We start from the raw sequence: 13,002 nt of genomic DNA on the forward strand, positions 1-13,002 counted from the left end.
CTACTAGGAATGTTCTGGCATCTGACATAAACCTGCATTCTATGTAGATTGTCACCATGCCTCTGACTTTTTAACAGCCCTTAAAACTAAGATAAGTCAGATAGTGGCTTAAGAGAAAGTGCTTAAACTCAGATTAAATTGACTCCTCGAAGTTTTTCCAAGGAATCTTAAGGTTTTATCATTTTAATTTTACTTTCCTTTTTTTCTAAGACCCTGTCTCCCCTAATTTTGCTTTGCTTCCTTTCAGTATGATCCAAAATAAAGTTCTTAAGTCTTAAAAATAAAAAGTATTTCTTTCATTTTGGATTTTGGTTGTCTTTATTAAAATCTACATTTGTAGTATTTTTATTATTTGAGGATTTATGTGTTTTCAGAATACAGATTATATAAAATCAGTTCTCAAGGAAAACAGTAGACTAATGTTTTTGCCTTGAGGCATTTAAAGAAACTACTACAGCCCCTCACCTCAAAAAGCGTTTTACTCCTGTGTAGCATCGCACTGCAGCTGCAAAATCACACAGAACAGGATGTAATGGAGCACTCGGTCATCAAGGCCAGACTTCAGTGTGGAGGGGATTCAGAGAAGGGAAGTAGGAGAAGCCTACAAAAAGGAAAGGCATCTTGAACTTGGAAAAAATCTAGAACGTGGTAGATCACAGCAGAAACAAGAAAGGCTAACTACGACTAACCAAGATAGGCAAGACAGGACCTCATACCTTGGAGTGTCTGCGTGTGTATGTGTGTGGACACATTTTTGCATGATATATGAAAACTTAAGAAGTCCTTCTATCTTCCAGGCTTCCCAGTTTTCCCATTTTTATATCTTCTCAGCAGCTAAATACGGATAACTTTCATGGAAGAGATAAAAATGAAACTTAAAAACCCTCAACTAAACTTGACTGACTTAAATTATATTTGTAGCGTAACAGTTTCCTGTGCACACACGTACACACACTGTGACTCGTGCTCGTCATCCACCTTCTTGCTTACAAGAAAGCTGCGTGTCCCTCTAGTTTGCCCTGTAGCCCAGCAGTACAGGGAGCTGTAAGTAATCCTTCTCCACCTGCAGGCCCCGGATTGGGAGTGGTCCCACCACTAGGACCCGGCACTCATGCCCACTGAGCTGACAAGCCTCACTTCCCATTCAAATTTTTCCCCTCTGCTTTGCTTATCAACTATCCGCATTATCGCCTAGGCGGAATAACAAGTTACTGAAGGGCAAACATCAAATGACCTTCTAGGTACTTTATTTCAGACAAGTGGCATTAGGTAGTTTGGGGGAATTAGGTAGACTTCCCAGGGAGGTCTACCCAAACACACATGGAAAAAAAAAAAAAATCATAAGCTCCCCTCCCCCGACACATAAATACAACCAAAGCCAGATATATTCAAGTGGTGTATTTGACACTTTTAAATATATTTAAATATACTGTATTTAAAAATACTGACAGGTATATTTAATAAGCCCAAATGTAAAACATTAAATTTTATCTGAAAGTCCATTTTGCATTCTAGGTAGAAATTTTTGAAGAGTCGTTTCACTTACCTGCTTAGAATATGAACTATTAAGCAGAATTTATATAGAGTATTTATCAAGCTTAGTGTCCAACATGTACAGTGACCAATCACAGAAAGTTGGAAAAGATTTTAAAACTTGAACATTTCTAGAGAAATTGTAGCCCAAATCGCAAGTAGATAGAAGTATGTGCCTAGTTCTGTGTCACATACATACACATACTGCATACACAAAGGCTTATCATTTTTCCATTGGGCTTATAGTTCTAAGAGAGCAATTAATTTTAGCCAAGCCATACATGACAGGTACCTGTGAGCACCCATTTATCCCCTATTCTAATCCCTGAGTGATACTAGAACTATTCTGTTACCAAACTCTTTGGAATTCATTCTTTGAAACCTCATATCCTAGTGTCTCAATGTTTAAGCTCATTTAGCTAAAAGAAAAAAAGTATTTTGTTTTTTTAATCCCAGATTCAACATGGGCAGTTATTTTTCATTTGAAGAAAAGCAGGTGCTGGAGATCATTTAAAAGAACATATGACTGTCTACGGCCATGCCACCCTGAACGTGCCCAATCTCATCTGATCTCGGAAGCTAAGTAGGGTTGAGCCTGGTTAGTACTTGGATGGGAGACCACCTAGGAAGACCAGGTGCTGTAGGCGTTAAAAAAAAAAAAGAATATATGACCAATTTTCTCATCTTGAAATTAAGTAAGAGCATGGAAACATAATGTTCTTGAGGATATGTTTAGAAATTATGAAAAAGTTTTCATGTTGCTTTCTAATAGTAAATATCAATAAATTAGGTGTAGAAGTGCAAGACTTGAGATTCACTGAGTTAACGATCTATTAATGAAATTGTATTTCTCTGCTAATGAACTTGGTGAGGTAGTACTTATGAGTAGATTTGCAGAATATGTGAAAGAATCATTAGGTTTGAGGGATCACTCCCTGAAGAATGTGGTCCTTATTTTCTCTCTCTGTTTTTTATTTCTGTGGTATACAGTTTCTCTAAGAAAAAAAAATATTTTTTTTACATTTTTCTTCAGATTTTCAGTTTTTGTTTAGTAAAAATGAAGCTTCAAGAAGATGTTACATTTATCCTGTAGCTTGTGTGCCTACCAATTGGCATACCACAGAGTAACCCAGGGGGACACATAGAACCTAACTTGAGAATAAAAAATGGATTAAGGTTCTGTTTTTCTGGTCACCTAAAAAGCAGAATGTTTATGATCACTAGGAGTCAAGGTATTCTAATCAGAGGCTCTTCTTGCTAAGAGACCAATCTTTATTTTCTATAATACTTTGATCTAATCCGATGATTGCCTGAAACACGAGACACTAGCATGGTAGATATTAGTTGACATTTTCCCAAAGGAAACTCACTGTTATTCATCACACACACTGCTTTGCTCAGGGAGATGGAAATGTTTGGATTTCTGTCTGACCTTAGTTATTTTTGGCCATTTTTGTTCCTCAAAACAAGGAGAGTCCACGGTGCTGTAACTTTGTTTGCATTCTCCCATACATTTGCCTAGAAGAAGGGCACACATATCCTTGGATGCCATCAAACATCCTGAGGAAACAGTTCTGCTGCGAACACCCCTCACTGTGGTAGGTGCTCATGTCTAATCATTGAGAAGTAAAAGTGAATTTCCAGATGACTCAGAACAGGTTACAGTAGTGTCCCTTACCGCTTTCTGCAGTTTCAGTTACCTATGGTCAACCATGGTCCAAAAATATTACATGGAAAAATTCAGAAATAATTCATAAGTCATGGCTTGATAATTCTCCTTGTGACATATTGTCAGAAGGTCAGTAGTAGCCTAACGCTACGTCACAATGCCTACGTCATTCGCCTCACTTCGTCTCATCACGTAGACATTGTATCATCTCACATCATCACAAGAAGAAGGGTGAGTACGGCACAGAAAGATATTTTGAGAGAGACTCAGCATCCACATAACTTTTATTCCAGTATGTTGGTATAATTGTTCTATTTTATTGTTAGTTATTGTTAATGTCTAACTGTGCCTAATTTATAAATTAAACTTTATCATAGGTGTGTATGTATATGAAAAAACATAGTATATACTAGGGTTTAGTACTATCCACAGTTTAAGGCCTCCACTGGGGGCCTTGCAAGCTATCCACCGTGGATAAGGGGTGACTACTGTACTCAAGTATTTTATAGTAAATATCACAGCTTTAAGAGTGTGACTGACTACACTGGCTCAACTGAATGGTTGCAAAAAATATCTCATAGAAGTCCACAAATTACCTTCTAGCTTTAGACATCTATTGGATAATGGCAGTTTATGCTTTATAATTTCATTGATTATTAATACTCTCTACACCTGGCAGAGAAGGGATGCAGATATTCACATTTGGGGGGAAAAAAAAAAAGCTTTTTTAAAATAACAACTACTTATTTTAGAATTTTCTTGTATTCTCAGTAACAGAAGGAATAGAAGAACACCGGGTGATGGTGATACATCTAAATGTGTTAAAATTTATTTTAGAGCCAGAAAAGACCTAAAGTAGCCATTGTCTTTTTCTTGCCCTCTGCCCCAACTAACCAACATTCTGAAGAAATCATACAGATTAGATAATGGTCTCAAAACAAACATTTTTATATGTACCCTAGTAAGTTAACATACTCTTATATTTTGTATTTTCTCAGCTATATCTTTGCTTCATCCTTTCTAGTTATATTTTTCCATTACTGAAAGCTTCCTGTCCTGTCCTGTTACAGGATTACAGCTGGACAGACATCCGTTGCCCCTTTGAAAAACGAAGAGATGCCGCATGCGTATTTTGGGACAACGTAGTATACATTTTGGGTGGCTCTCAGCTTTTCCCCATAAAACGAATGGACTGTTATAATGTCGTGAAGGATAGCTGGTATTCCAAACTGGGCCCTCCAACACCTAGAGACAGCCTTGCTGCCTGTGCCGCAGAAGGCAAAATTTATACATCTGGAGGTTCCGAAGTTGGTAAGGACTAACTGAGTGTTTTGTTTGGGGGATGTGCTTTAGAGCTGAGTATTTTGGCTTTCATATTTAAATAAACAATCGGTGTTATTCGTCTAGGCATTTTTTGACATAATTTAAATACATATGTTACATATTAAAGCCTATTTTTCTACAGGTTTACCTTACTCCTTTATAAATCATTAATTTAGAAAAAATTCAGCTTCTTAGATTATGTAAATTATCCATTTTTTGTCATATCGAAGTGTTCATTGACACTGTCTGGATTTTAGTTCTAGATTAGTTGTTTTAGATACGTAATATTATTTGCTTTAAAGATTTCAAGTGTGGCTTACTCATAGATCCTTAAAGACCGCTTTACTACATTCAAGCTTTTAAATTTTGTATTATCTTTCTTTGTATCAGAAAAAAAAACTAAGAATGATCTCTTTATTTACTTTATTCTTTAATTTTAGAATAAAATGACTGACAGTGGTATTTTATACTTATTGATCAGAACGGGGTGTAGGTGCGGGTGTAAAAACCTTTCTTGTTAATGGGTAATAAGTTAGTGTCCAGTAAGTGGTCTTTTTCTAAATGAATATTCTATGTGAAGACTAGACACATCATAGCTTTTATATGCTTTCATCTTTTCAAGTAATATCTTTAGCTGAATAATGGCCTTATAAAGAAAACTAGGAAGACCAAATAAACCTAAGGTATGGAATTTAAATGTTCACTACATCTTTTTATTTTCTTTGATGACTTTTATATTAGCCCAAAGAATGTTTTACTTTTGTCTAGCATATTTATCTGTTTTAAGTTTTCACATCGCCCACACTAGCTATCAAATAAATAAAAGAAAAATTATAATTTCCTAAATGTGACTTGAGGTGACCATTTTCCCTCTTTAAAGCATCTTCAAAGAATGTCTAATACAGCATATGTCAAATACAAGAAATCTTAAAAATAGTAGAAAGTAACTGTTCTGTAGATATGCTTTTTGTAGAAAGTGTAGTAGATCATTTCTTCAGCATTTACTCTGTATTTTACTTGGTTTTTTATATCTGTCATACTGTATATTTCCCCAGCTAAACCTACAAAATTATCAACCAACTAAACCTACAAAATTAAAAATGTTTAAAAATTTTTAAAAGATGTTAGTCATGACCGTTGCTTCTTCTGTTTGTTACTCGCTGATCTTTGCTTTTCATAGACCTTGGTTGCAATTGAGTATTATACGGGTGGTAGTGGGGGTGGGGGTAAGGGTGTGGGTAGGGGTAGGAGTGGGGTCTTTAAGCATTTGCAAAGTCTGGAAGAGTGAGAGATGAGAAATAATTTGGTAAAGTTCTAACTTTTTTTCTTGGAAAGGAAAAAAGCACTTGATCTTTAATAGTACCATTTTGAAAACTCTTTATTGGGCCCCTTTAATGTGCAGAAGTTGTAAAACAGAATGAACATGTGTTTTGCCATTAAAACATATCATCAAAGTACCAGAAACACACAGTGATAACTCGAGCTATACTGAAGAATGGACCAATTTGACATCAGGGCTTACACACAACCATGAGGGCAGTCAGAAAGAGTAGTTTTGTTAATGGTGCAGTGGCTGATATAGAATATTAAACGAAAAGGCTCAGAATATTATCAGATAGTAGTTTTCATACTTTAAGGTATGGATTTACCATCTGTAAATAGCTATGCTTTTCCCCTCTGTGTAAACATTTGAAATTTGGATAATTCCTGTCATGCACAACTGGGCTTGAAGACATACATACAGTCTCTTATTTAATTTTTCTTCTGAGAGCAAAACCATTTCTTTTTCTAAAGTTTAATTACCAATAAATAAGTCTCTCCAACAGATCCTTTCTTGAATATTTTCCAAAATCTGTATGAAAGACTTAGCTTTTCTTAAGCTTTCCTTGTGTTTGGCTGTTGTAGTTGGTTGAGGATAGAAAAGACTACAACCCTAAATTCTTCCCTCCAGTCACTAGCTCACCTCTGCAGCGCGCTCCTCCAAGCCCACACACACGCCACATGAAGCATGATGGGACCCTCTTGTTTTACAGGAAACTCAGCTCTGTATTTATTTGAGTGCTATGATACAAGAACTGAAAGCTGGCACACGAAGCCCAGCATGCTGACACAGCGCTGCAGCCACGGAATGGTAGAAGCCAATGGCCTCATCTATGTTTGTGGTGGAAGTTTGGGGAACAATGTTTCTGGGCGAGTGCTGAATTCCTGTGAAGTTTATGATCCTGCCACAGAAACGTATGTACCAATTTAAAACTCTTATTTCACAGTTAATTGTATTCTATAAGCTCAGTGGAAGATGACTTCAAAAGGCAGAAGGAACCCAGCAGAAGAATTTAGTTCCTGTATTAAGCATGTACATACACGTAAACTTTTTTTTTTCTTTTTTTCAATTACAGTTGACATTCAGTATTATATGAGTTTCAGGTCTATAGTACATACACTTTTGTATGTGCTAGGTCAGGGGCATATCTATAGCCTGAACACCTTAAGAAATGGCTTTAGCTTATACCCATGGGAGTCCCTCCCTTTCTGCTTCTGCTTGTGCAATAAATGCCTGTGAATGAGACAAGTCTGACTGATTCATCAGACTCATAAAATATTTTTGAGAGGTCAAGAAATGTAGGGGAGGAGGGGAAAATTTTTATGATCAGTAGTAAATTTGCCTTTAATTAGAAATATTGTGTATTGGTTCGTGACATCAATAAGTCATAATGCTAGGTATAATGTCTTTTGAGTTTGCGCTTACCAAAGTATGTTTGGATTTACATTTATTAAGCAAAAGTATTCTTAAATCAACTGCAGAGTAAATAATTGCTTTTTAAAAGGCAAGATGCTAAAGAAATAAACAGCCAGTTTTTCTGACTTTTCTGACTTCGTAATTAACGATGGAACCTATTTAATGTAGCCAAAGAAAGTGTGCTAAATCAGCGGACACTGGGGACAGAGGTAACTACAGTGACGTGAAACTAATGAGGAAATGAACACAGATGATTTCCAGTCAGACTTTTTGTTGATACTCAAAACATCTAAAGAACTACATAAAGTAAAGTCACTTGCTTTTTGAAAGGATTATTCTTCCTTTACCAGAACAAGTGATTGAGTAAGTGCATTCGGTTTAAATGTTATGCCAAAGAATGGCACCAAAACTCTTGGGCTCAAATTTTATATTTAGGAAATATTGCCAGACAACAAAACATAGAAGTCTTCCACTCCGGCTGTTGCTTTTTTTTAATAACTAGTAACAATGGAATTATAAAATATCATTCGTGTTCATTTATGTATGCTTCTCACCTATTTTTAAAGGATTTAAGGAAGCATAATCAATAACTCCTTTCCCAAACAAAAATGCAATTACAGTGTTTCTTTTCTCATATTTTGCTCAACTGGTTTACCGATGTTAGGAATAGAATTGAAAAGCAGCTTATCTTGAAACTTGTCTTTTGTTAAAGTGTTGAAACTAGGAAATCTCTTGAAATCTTCAAATTTACAACTTCTTTCAAAATTTACTTGCCAGGGCACACTAGGAATACCCCTTATCCTCATCCCATCATCCGTCAACTCAACTATCCACCCCATATTGTCCCCACCACAGGAGGGGGCGTATAACTACTGTCCTCCCTCCTGTAAACCCTGTACTCAAAAAGTATTACAGAATACTAGTTGGAAAACTGCAGTCTATTTTATCCTGCTGCCTAATTCTTTCTTCACTTCTAAAAAAATCACTTAAAGTAGAACCCATACTATGTAAACTCCAGGCTTCTAAATTTTGAGATATTGAAATAATATTCTGTTCATAGTAGCAGAGAAAAAATATTAAGGGAATTCTTCAACCTCAGTATTTTTTAAAAGTAGCCACATATATTCAGTTTGGGGAATATTTTAAAACACAACTTAGCATTTCTTTAGTTTCATATATATTGAGCTAATGTGTTAAATTTGAATTCTCTATTTCTCTGCAATGCCCTTAAATTTTCCTAAGTGAAAAAAAAAGCTAGTGTGAATATAATTAAACAAATCTCAAAATGAAAAATAAGTTATGTTACATATTACTGTGGTTTCTTTTCTAATACGTGATCAGTCCATCCAGGTTGTAAGACTCTTTCTTCCCAGTTTTGACGGTTTTCTTCAGCGTCTTGTGACTAGAACGGGTTTAATTGGAAGCTAAGAAATGAAGCCTGTGCAGTCAGAATTTTGAGGAAAGCTTCTAAACACTAAGCTTCACATTGGAGAGAGCAAGACCTGGTGCAATCTCTGCATGCGAATTATAAAAGGAAGTGTGTTTTGCAAAACCTTCAGGAGATTTATATACACGTGAAAACATGCTCTTTATATCATGGGCATAATCGGAGAAGAGAGGGCTATGGCTATTAAATTTTTCCAAGTCAAATACTATGTTTAATGGTGACAGCTCACTCTCTGAAGCTCACCGTGTGGAGAGGCAGTAGAGGCCTCATCCAGCTCTCTCACTCCCAGCTGTGTGCTAGTCGCTAGTCTTTTCACCCGGATGAGCACGTGTGTTTATCCTGAAGCACAGGAGCAGTATTGCCCACCTCACCTTACTGAGTGTTCTGAAAACGAGAATGGTGACCGTCAAACCATTTTTTTAAAAATACATTAATATAAACCAACAAAAGAGTTGTTAATATTTCATAGCTAATCATTATACCCTAATTATGTTTTAAAAGGTTAAATTTATCAAATTGTTTTTAAAGAGAGAGAGAAATAACCATGCTAGGGAGTTATGCTTATGCCAAATTTTCCTTTTGTAGTTTGGGGTATTTTGGTTTGTAATAGCTGTCGAGAGCACAAGCCTGTATGCCAGTACCGCCTTCACCATCACAGATGTCAGTCGTGTGTACGGGAGTGTATGCAAAAGAAGGGGTTGAATCTCATAAGGAAAAAAAATAGCTAAACACAGTGTCTGTGTATATGATGCTAGCACCTGTGAATTAATGTTCTTCAACACTCGTGTCCATATTTATATTCTCAATCTTGGTATGTGTAGTAGTGGCTGTGAACACAGCAACACGCTAATAAGCTATTAAATTTGACAGAATGATATGACAGTACTTTTGACACTCGAGCTGCCTAAAGTTCTAAGAGTAGATTTGAAGATGAATGTGTGAATAGTAACAGGTACTACTGATTTGCTGATTGCTAGAGGCCCATGATAAATTTGTGTTTTACTTTTTCGTACGTAAATATTAACTAATACCACATGTGACAGTATTAGTGCTTTATATTCTCCTATGTATCTTTTCCTTCTTTTTTGTTACCGTTTTTACAAGTTATTGTGAACTACAGGAAGTGGATTTCTTCCAAAGACATGTTATGTTAATAGTCTCCAGAGATCCTCTATATCTTATGTCCTATAGGAGTTAAAGAGAATAAAATCTGTATTTACCCGACCTGTAAATAAATTACTCAAAACCACTGTTATGCTTTTGTTTTCTAGCTTTCCGGACATGTGTGTGTGTGTTCACATTTGCTAGTGGTAAACGAGCACTTAACTGGGATAACAAACCTTTCTTATAAATTAGTATGAATCCTTTTACTGCCCATGAATAAGTACACTAAAAATTTTCTTTTATTTTTTCAGATGGACTGAGTTGTGTCCAATGATTGAGGCCAGGAAGAATCATGGACTGGTGTTTGTAAAAGACAAGATATTTGCTGTGGGTGGTCAGAATGGCTTAGGTATCTATCTGATGTTAATTCACTGTTCAGCTTTCTCAATGAGTTTGCTGATATTTTCTTATCTTAAATTATTGAAATGTTTCTTAAAATCTAGATACAAGCATTTATCACATACATCATTACACTTATTATTATAGTTTCTGGGGACTAATATATTTTATGGAACATTGGGGTACGTTTACCATATTTTATGAAATTGGAGTACGTCTCTGTTCATGAAATGTGGGCAATGGTCATCAGTCATTGTGACAACCTCCGAGGGCTTCCACAAATTTCCAGATACCGCCTGGGGAATGTTATCACACTAGGTTAAGAACTATTGAATAACAGAAACATTCGAATCTTAAAAAAACTTTTAAAACTTTTTAAATACAAGTTTTAGGACTTGGATCCAGGCTCTGAATGGCAAAGTTTCCTATACATTTTTAAACATTGCATAAAAATAATCAATATTACTATTTTTGAAATTAGTAAATTTGACCTTTTTATTTTCTTAAATAATATACTAATCTTAAATAATTGCTTTAAATAATGGAAAACTGGACTGAATGTATAGATAGGCCACAAACCTCATTTTCATCAGTAACTTTAAGCATTACATAAGTATAACAAATAACTTCTTTCCCTTCTGCCTCTACTCATTGGTATTTTCTGTAAACTGCTGAAGGATAAGTAGCAGAAGGCCTAAAAAGGACATTTGAATAATTATAATCAAAGTTAATCAGAAGGAAAATCTACAGATCAGTTGACTTTTTTATTTTTCCAAAATAGCAAATTTTTTATTTTGTGGAATATAAACATTTATGATTCTAAAACAACAGAAAAAGTAACTTTTTATTATATTAAGGTGAGAAGAATTTAAATGGTAGATATGTGGGCATTCATTGTGAATTTCTTACAACTTTTCTGCATGCTCAAAAATTTTTCATAATAGTATCTTGGGAAAATGCAAAGAATTATTACTTTAAGATGTCTTCTTAAAATTGTTCATATAGTTGTTCACGTTTTATTCTTTCGAAGGTGGTCTGGACAATGTGGAATATTATGATATTAAATTAAACGAATGGAAGATGGTCTCGCCGATGCCATGGAAGGGTGTAACGGTGAAGTGTGCAGCAGTTGGCTCTATAGTTTATGTCTTGGCTGGTTTTCAAGGTGTAGGTCGATTAGGACACATCCTTGAATATAATACCGAAACAGACAAATGGATTGCCAACTCCAAAGTTCGAGCTTTTCCAGTAACGAGTTGTTTAATTTGTGTTGTTGATACTTGTGGAGCAAATGAAGAAACTCTTGAAACTTGAAAAATGAGTGGACTTCGAGACTCACTGGAGACTCAAAAATATGGCCGCCAGTGCTTTGTTCCAAGAGTTTGGTTACAAAGTTTTTGTTTGGTGTTTTGTTTTTTTGAAGAAGTTTCAAGTAAAGAAAGATCCCTATAAAATAGATGTTTTTTATATGAATTTCCTTACTTAATTCAAATACCATATTTTAGCTGGCCACATAACCAAGAAAATATCTAGCAAGAAAACTTGAAAAATTATAAGTATTTGGTGAAAATATGAATTCTTAAATGAATGTCACATTTGTAACTATGATTATGACAGAGTGAGGGATTGGCTCATCAGTGAAGCAGTCTCATCTTAGCTCTAGATTCTGTTTTCATACATCACAAGTTCTATGTAGTAAGTCTGTTTCAGCTCAGTCAAGAATTAAGAAGTAATATGAATTATAAGTCAGGACAGGCAACTCTGATGGAGCAGCTTAGTCTCAACATAATTTTGCTGGTCTTCATTTGTTCAATTTAGTGCCAAACATATTCCATTTTAAAAGCAAGGCAGAGTGAGTCAAGGCATACACATATTCTCTCACAAAATTTCATAAACACATTTTGGGACTTAAAAATGAGCCAGAGTCCTCCAATTAAATATATTTCATCTTATAAAAACCAGATGTCAAGCCTAACATCCATCATTAATTTATATCACTGTTTTTACTCAGTGCTTAAAAAATGATTATGCCTCTTCAGTCCTCACTGTTAAAATCCAATCATAGTAAGAGTGATTGACTAGCAAAACATAAAGCTATTTATAGCAAATTTATAGGCCACTAGGATAGCACTGATAGTTATACAATATCAATGTTGACTTTGAACTTCTTGTGGATTAAAAGGTACATGATTTCTTTTTCTTAGAAAGACACATCAGAGTTATTTGACCCCGTTGTATCTAAAAGTTTTGTAATAATTTGAATATTTGTCATCTCGTATTAATTGCTTATATGTGGTCAATAAATCTTTTACAAACCCATCTACTCATTTCTTTCCTAGTAAGGTCTTGCCCTTTTACATTATGGAATGTATGGAATGAGCCATATAAAGCTGTCACCATCAGTGTTTTTATCTGGTAATATTAAATATTTTTTAACTTAAAATAGAGTACTAAGTTTTATTCATTATTTTAAATGTGTCAGGTAATGGTCGTTTTTAAAACTTGTGAAGCAATGTTTTTATTTTAATTTTCGTTTTCTTTATATGGAAATTATAATCTTAAACCCTAAAAATGTTTAAATGAAAAATGAATTATTAAAAGCATAATGGTGTATTTTATTTACATAGGGTTTTTATGTACATACATACAACTTTATTAAGATATAAATCGCATATCCAACAATTCGCCATTTAAAGTGTACCATTCAGTGGTCTTTAAAATATTCACAGAATTGCGCAAATGTCATCACAATTTTGGAACATTTTTATCACCATAAAAAGAAACCCCATA

At 34.8% G+C, this 13,002-nt stretch overlaps 1 protein-coding gene and 1 non-coding gene across 4 annotated transcripts in view; both read left to right on the plus strand.

Annotated features, from left to right (window-relative positions):
* Window positions 1-12,659, plus strand: part of KLHL7 (kelch like family member 7) — a 54,361-nt gene extending 41,702 nt beyond the window's left edge. For all 3 annotated transcript variants that reach the window (XM_039862531.1, XM_039862533.1, XM_039862532.1), the window contains exons 8-11: window positions 4,273-4,513; window positions 6,559-6,760; window positions 10,125-10,222; window positions 11,243-12,659. In XM_039862531.1, the coding sequence (XP_039718465.1) occupies window positions 4,273-4,513; window positions 6,559-6,760; window positions 10,125-10,222; window positions 11,243-11,526 (825 nt within the window). In that variant the 3' untranslated portion in view covers window positions 11,527-12,659. The remainder of the gene's footprint in view (window positions 1-4,272; window positions 4,514-6,558; window positions 6,761-10,124; window positions 10,223-11,242) is intronic.
* Window positions 2,062-2,180, plus strand: LOC120602622 (5S ribosomal RNA). Its single transcript, XR_005652802.1, has one exon. It is a non-coding gene; the product is annotated as a 5S ribosomal RNA (ribosomal RNA).
* Window positions 12,660-13,002: the final 343 nt, after the last annotated feature.

The sequence above is a fragment of the Pteropus medius genome, unplaced genomic scaffold, assembly GCF_902729225.1.
Source record: "Pteropus medius unplaced genomic scaffold, Ma_sr-lr_union100, whole genome shotgun sequence".
NCBI lineage: Eukaryota > Metazoa > Chordata > Mammalia > Chiroptera > Pteropodidae > Pteropus > Pteropus medius.